General features: G+C 36.0%; 1 protein-coding gene across 1 annotated transcript; it reads left to right on the top strand.

The window, feature by feature from the left end:
- Window positions 1-412: 412 nt before the first annotated feature.
- Window positions 413-2,597, top strand: LOC137252981 (uncharacterized). Its single transcript, XM_067789171.1, has 2 exons — window positions 413-562; window positions 2,169-2,597. The coding sequence occupies exons 1-2, from the start codon at window positions 545-547 to the stop codon at window positions 2,331-2,333; spliced, it is 183 nt and encodes a 60-aa protein (XP_067645272.1). The 5' UTR covers window positions 413-544; the 3' UTR covers window positions 2,334-2,597.
- The last annotated feature ends 4,813 nt before the right edge of the window (window positions 2,598-7,410 follow it).

Raw genomic sequence — 7,410 nt, 5'->3', positions numbered from 1 at the left:
TACAAAATGTATGCCCCGCTTGCAATGTGTCCCCACATGACACCAACCATCTCTTTAATTGTAATGTAGAACCAACGCCTCTAACACCGCTCTCATTATGGTCCATCCCTGTTGAAACAGCAAGTTTCCTTGGACTCCCGTTAGAGGATATTGATGACAATTTGTGATCATGGGGCGAAGCACTGCTACAACAACAACAACAACCACCTGAAGCTATCAACACGCTAAGGGGATTATATTTTTTATTTGCCATTTTAAGGCGTGGGCTTCTAGGCTCCCAGCAGCTCATCTCCATTCCCAACAGTGAATTACCTTCAATCAAAGCCATAGATGAATAGTTATGTCGCGTATGGTAACGTCAACGGTACTAACACAAAGAACCGTTTTGCGAGCAGAAGTGTGACATTGCTAAAGCATTTGAAAACAGAAACAGCAGCTTAAGTATATAAATAGTACAACTAAGCTTAAATTGATTAACATTCATAGTTTGCTTTTCCAACTACGCTGTTCGGAGCCAAGAGTGCAAAAAAAACAGTTATACAAAATGAAATTCTTATTTTTGGTGCGTGTTATATTAAAATATAGATTTAAAATTGAACCGTATTATTATCCTTTCGAATTGGGACAGTAAACTTAAGGTCCCATGTTATATAACAGATAACTGCCGGGCTCATCTTAAATATAAAGCTTAAACTTCATGTCGAGTTTAATTTCGTGCTATCATTATTGAGCATAGTAGTCGTCAACCCGAACTTTGTAGATGAACGTGTTAATTGGCTATTCAAAATCAAGCAAAATACGAAGTATCAGCATGGATGGTTTTGGTCATTAAGATCTGGGCCCGTATTACGTGTTACGATCAGTGACTGAGAACCATTTTCACTGAAGCGATAACTATTTAACTGTCAAACTTTTCCTAAAAATTATAATAAGTTATGGATCTAACGAGTACTATTTGTCACCAGTTCAAATATGCCATTAATCCGATCCACCATTGCAGAGCTATTGGGATTTAAAAAATGAGTAACACGTATGCATTCCAACAGGCTTGTTTGGATAGAGAGTGCTGTGATCACCAAAGTTGCTAATGTGTCGGTGGAAACCATGCTAACAATTATTGGAACATATTTGAAATATGTATAAGTACTCCATTATGATTTATCTAGCTCAGTTCTCACTTTGCTGTAATTACTCCATGCAGTAGTTTTTTGGGTTTTTTTCGAAACTACAGTACCGTAGATGTTCCATGGAGTGTTCTGAAACGAACTTCGAGCTTTCGGACATCGCATTCTAATTTGTCGCACATTTTATTCTTGTATGATATTAGGAATGAGAAGAGCTTCCTTCATAAGTGTAGTCCAACATACAGTGCGATGTCATGGGATAGTGTCATTTACTCAAGCTTAGAATTAGTTTCTGAGTACTACATCGAACATCTACAAGAGAGCACACTCCAAAAAATCACAAAATATTACTTCAAGCAGTACTCAAAAGCAAAGCGAGACTTGGCGTAGACAATCTATATTAGAGTAATTACATATATGACAAAAATGAAACAGATATGCCAACCATTTTTTGCAGGGAAGCTACGAACTTGGTGGAAGAGTAAAATACTTTTGTACGCAAAGTTTCGGTTGTGACACTTATAATAAATAAAAAATAAATACTTTGTGCGATGTAGCTCCGAAGAGATTAAGGCCGCGCTTCTCTTCCAATTTGCCTCGTGATCCTTTTAATTTCCACACAAATTGGCGAGACGGGACCTACATGTTTTATGCCCACCCCGAATGCAAGGCAGATGAATTTTTACTGAGAAGCTTTTCATGGCAGAAATACACGCGAAGTGTTTGCCAAATCACTTCCGAGGGGCGACCCAGTTTAGATCGTTTTTTTTCTAATTGAAAAAACTTGTTTATCAATTTTTGATGTTACTTTGGCAGGAATATGAACCCAGGACCCTCGGTGTGGTAGGCGGAGCACGCTACCACCACACAACGGCGGCCGCCGTATCATTATTGCTCGCTAAAACTGACAACTCATTCCAGCGAGTTATGAACGTTTAATGTAACCTTTAAATTTTATTTAATCTTGAGGCTGTGCTTTTTTATGAACATTTTTATTTTTTAAATTGTTCAACCTCACATAATATTTTCTATTTATACATACAGGTTCTCTTTATTGGCTGCGCTCTTTTCTTGACCGTCAGTGCTGTGCCTGTAGAAGAGGCAATTCCAGAAGGAATTAGAGGTGCACGCGAAAATGTCGGACCAACAGATGATCAAAGCTTTCTGTTGAAACTGGCGTTGCTGAAGAAACTATTATTCTTGGGATAAAATCTTGTATGTTTTAAAGAACCTGTATAAAAATATTAACGTTATTTGGTATAGTTAACTTCCTGCAGAAAGGAAATCAGCTATGTTAAAAAATATAATCACACACACAAGCTTCGTATTTTAGGTTCTTAAATAAGCTGCGATATAACAATGAAATTGTATCAGGAAAATGTGCTAAGTACGTAGCCTTAATACCATACTTATTATAAGTTACAAAATAGGATTAAATAATAAAATAAAGAATCGTATCTACATTTATATAAATATGCTATGTTCTTGCTTCCTTCGATTATTCTCGAGTGAGAGTTATAATCTTCACACAAACATAGAAAAGGTTTGTTTAGTTGGAAATTGTTTCTGAATTGTTTAAGAATTATAGGTTTATAATGCATTGAAACTCGGCATGGAACATTCGAGTTTACTTCGTTGAAAAGAAATGGGGTTGAAATCGATCCATTTAATAGTTTAGCCATAAATAGTACACCTAGCGTTTCTCTACGACTTGCAAGGGTAGGAAGATTTATTAGTTTTAACCGATTAGTGTAAGGAGGAAGATTATACAAGGAGTCCCATTGAAGTAAAAACTGTGTTTGAATTGATTCTAGCCTATCCACATGAACTTGATAATGCGGATTCCAAATTATCGATGCATATTCCAATATCGGCCTCACCAATGATGCAAAAAGGGTTTTTGTAACGTAAGGATCACTAAACTCTTTTGCCCATCTTTTCACAAATGCTAAAACTCCTCTCGCTTAATTGACTGTGGCATTAATATGAGGATTGAAACTATGTTTGCAATTCATTGTAACTCCCAAGTCGACAAAAACATCAACGCTTTCCAGAGTTTGGCCATTAATTGTGTAAGAAGCTGGCTGTACGTTCCCACGTGAAAAAGACATGAATTTACATTTTTCTATGTTGAGCGGCATAAAATTCGCATTACACCAAGTAACTAAACAATTTAAATCCAACTGGAGTACAGAACGTTCTTCAACCGACGCGTATGACTTAAAAAGTTTTACGTCGTCGGCATACATTAAAATTTCAGAATATTTTACAGTTGTGGTAATATCGTTTATAAAGAGCAAAAACAGAACCGGACCGAGATGCCTGCCCCGAGGCACACCGGAGGGAGCATTGATGACATTGTTTGAAATTTTTTTAAAAATTACTCCTTGAGTTCTGCCGCAAAGATAGGAGGAGATCCAGCGAGTTAGGCCAGGTTGAAAGCCAAGCAATTCGAGTTTATAGACAAGTAATGAGTAGCATACTTTGTCAAATGCTTTGCTGAAATCAGTGTATATACACTCAAAAAAAATTTCTCCCGATTGAAGAAAAATGGGAATGAAATGGCACCTAAGAAAATGTTTCCTCATTCGCATGGCCAAATTTCTTCAAAATGAGGAAAAATATATGTCATATTCTTTTTACACATGTTCTTATGAGCATCGCTATTTTCGGCGCGCGCGACAGAGCAGTACGACAATCAATCACGACAGCTGTTGTAGCCAGATAAAACCTAATTCTATTTTTGTGAATCGACAGTGAGTGGCGTCCTTTTTATTTTGTCAATAAAAACTAAAATAGAAGTAAATAACAGATAATAAAAGCTAAAATCATTCTTTTGGGCGTTTTTTAAATATAATTAATATTTTTTCCTAAATTTTTCTCTACTATTTGCTTTAATTCATATTGGTGGCTGCCGCTCTCAAAGTAATCAAGGTGCCAATGCTTGGCTACGGGTGTCGTCAAGCTTTGCTTTATTGTGGTTCTGGTCTGTATACGCCGTGTTGAATGTGATCAGCCCTATTAGTAAAGGTTGCTTCGAAAAGCTTAGGGATAGCGGAGAGCTTTGCTATTCCATGATAGTTTTCAATAGACGACCTGCTTTCCTTTTTTATGGAGTGGGATAAGAAAAGATTCCTTCCAAGCCGTCGGGAAACAGATCAGTAAGGAGCTGGTAAATGTATTCAGCACATTTTTTAAGAAAACATGTTGGGATCAAATCGGGACCGTATTTGAAGGATTCTTTTAGGGTTTTAGATGTAATAGAACATCTTCAGGCAACAAATGGGAAAATAAATTAAAAAATGTATGATTTTTAATAATCGGGGATTGCCCATATTGCTTTTTTTTTAAATGTATGAAAACATTTATTTGAAGCAATTTTTTAAGTACATACAGACAAAATTGGTTAATTCGTTGTAGTTCTATAAATAGAACGAAAACAACAACAGAAACCAAAGTTTCTTTGAAAACCGCCGTACCAAGCATAGCTTTAACACATAATTGCATACGAAGTATGCAATGTGTAAAAGATTAAAATATGCAAAAAGAAGGCAATTGGGAAAGACTTCACAACAGGCATGACGTAGCTGAATGCGTTTACAACCATTTCAACTATCGTAGGGGTGCGAGTTCGACTCCCACTCCCAGGAGAAAAGGCTTTGAAGAGATTTACAAGGTATAATCGAAACAGCTGTCGCCTTGTCCGTCCTGATGTCACGTTGTTTAAATTTTTCCCAAATTATTAAATAAATTATAAAATTAAAAAATGTTGGGTAATACTAAGGTTGCTATCTATGAAGTGCTTTACTTCAAGACTAGGCGACTAGGTCCTTTGCCCGAACTGAATCCGATTTGCACCTTCTATGTGTCATAATCCCAATAGGAATAGTGTCAATCATAATTTTTAAAAGAAGAAGGAATACATACATATACAACGCGAAGACAGACACCGTGATGTTGTGAGTAGTTTTCTTTTCTTGCCGAAAGCCAAGGCACGAGAATACCAAGAAGTTTATCAAAGTTTTTACGGGCAACAGACACCTTGGGAATGGGTAACCCATGAAGTTTTTTCTACCATGATGCATATTTTTTTTAGCAGAAACATACTTTTTTACATACTTTAGATTTTAGACCGAGCTTCTCTTCCAACTTGAGTCGTATTCCTTTTAACTTTTCCTACAAATTGGTGGGACGGGACCTACTTGTTTTATGCCGACTCCGAACGGCATCTGCAAGGCAGTGAGAGAACGAAAATCGACACTGATGATGGCACAACGCCGAAACCGGTTTGTCTCAAAACCAAATTTGACAAGGGATGACGGAAAATCGTTCCAATATACATCAGATGAGTTTTCGCTGAGATGCTTTTCATGGCAGAAATACACTCGGTGTGCTTACCAAACACTGGGGCGACCCCACTTAGAAAAATTTTCTTCTAATTGAAAAAAATTGATTCTTAAATTTTGGTGCTACCTTTTTCGTGGCGTGAACCCTGGATCTTCGGTGTGGTAGGCAGAGCACGCTATCATCACAGCACGACGGCCGCATATGTATGTATATTAGGGTGGGTCGATTTGTATGGACGAAAGTTAACCGATATCGCGCCATCGATTTTTCGATAGGATTTGGGCTTAGGAAAAAAAGTTCCACTACGCATACCAAAAAAAAAAAATAAATTTCCAGCCGGCGAAATTAAATTTTTTTGACCTTTTTTCGACTTTGATTTTTAAGGTTTTTTTTCATAACCTACTAAAAAAATTTTCATTTCATAGTAAAATTTTCAGGTATACTCTGTCCGACCCAAAAATGTCCGCTAAAAACGTTGGCGATAACAAAAAAAAACATTTTTTTTTTTCAAAACACTGTTATCGACAACGTTTTTAGCGGAAATTTTGCGTCGCACAGGGTATACATGAAAATTTTACAATGAAATGAAAATTTTTTAGTAGGTCATGAAAAAAACCTTAAAAATCAAAGTCGAAAAAAAGTAAAAAAAATTTAATTTCGCAGGGTCGATAATTAATTTTTTGGATATGCGTAGTGGAACTTTTTTTTTCCTGAGCCCAAATTCTATCGAAAAATCGATGGCACGATATCGGTTAATAAATCGACCCGGTCTAATGTATATACATACATACATACATATGTTAAAATCAGCAATTGAAAACTGTCATACGTGTACAATTGCCCTAATAGAATTATAATTAGCATAATCACATATATAAAAACAAATCGAGACTTAAACAGAATAGAAAAAATCACGGATATAAATTACATAACTCTATGCTAAAGCGTGCCACTGACGAAAAGTTTTGAATGGAAAAAATTTGAATTAAATTTGTAAATGAATGATTTTCAACCATATATGTAGTTCGCATTAGTTAAAGCTTTGTTCATTTTAAACTGTAGTTAAAATTAAGCTCAGTTTAAATACAATTTATTATCGTTTATTTACAATTTTACCGCTCATCTTGTTGAAAGTGAACAACGTAGCGGGCGCATACTCTAGTGAACGAAATTACTACTTACGGATATATTTACTAGGGAGCTTCAAAAAAAGTTTTTTTCTCCTCGGAACCAGGCACAAATAGTGGTTTAGGTACATAAATATCTGTCTAAAAATACAAGCCACTAACTAATATTACATGGTGGTCCTGGGTTAACATTAAAAGTGACGAGCTTGCACCTTCAATTTTCTTTTTGAACATTATTGGGGACTGTTTTCTAAAACCATACCGTTAACTCATAAAATCGAAGAGTGGACAATTTTTTTACCCAGCTGTACTTGTACACAGGTATAAAGGAATCGAGATAGATATAGACTTCCATATATCAAACTCATCAGTATCGGACAAAAATTTGATTGAGCCATGTGGGGTGGGGTATTTGATCAATCTAGCTGGCCAAAATTTTTTTATTTTTGTTTTTTTTTTTAGCTGGCCAAAATTAAAACAGCAGTTATTACTGTTCAAAAAGTGGTTGTCTTACTTCACTGTTATGAAAGGAAATATTTGACAGTAAATTCACGGTGTTCCGCGCAGAATTACTATGGATCGGGACCCCGGTTTCGGATATACCCGAGGTAATTTTTTGGCATTGCATGATGTATGTCAATATGGGTATCAAACGAAAAGTATTTTACTCCGCATTTCTATTGACATTTTTAATAAAGGTTGCCACTTAGTGTTGCCACCTCACCTTCTCTTTATATGTTTTTGTATGTACACTACCATCTCGGAAACGGCTTAACCGATTTGAATCAAATGTGGTACATCGATATAGTATT

This window comes from Eurosta solidaginis, chromosome 5, assembly GCF_040869045.1.
Source record: "Eurosta solidaginis isolate ZX-2024a chromosome 5, ASM4086904v1, whole genome shotgun sequence".
Classification (NCBI taxonomy): Eukaryota; Metazoa; Arthropoda; class Insecta; order Diptera; family Tephritidae; genus Eurosta; species Eurosta solidaginis.
Note: the sequence above shows the minus strand (reverse complement) of the source record. Positions and strands in the feature narration are given on the sequence as shown.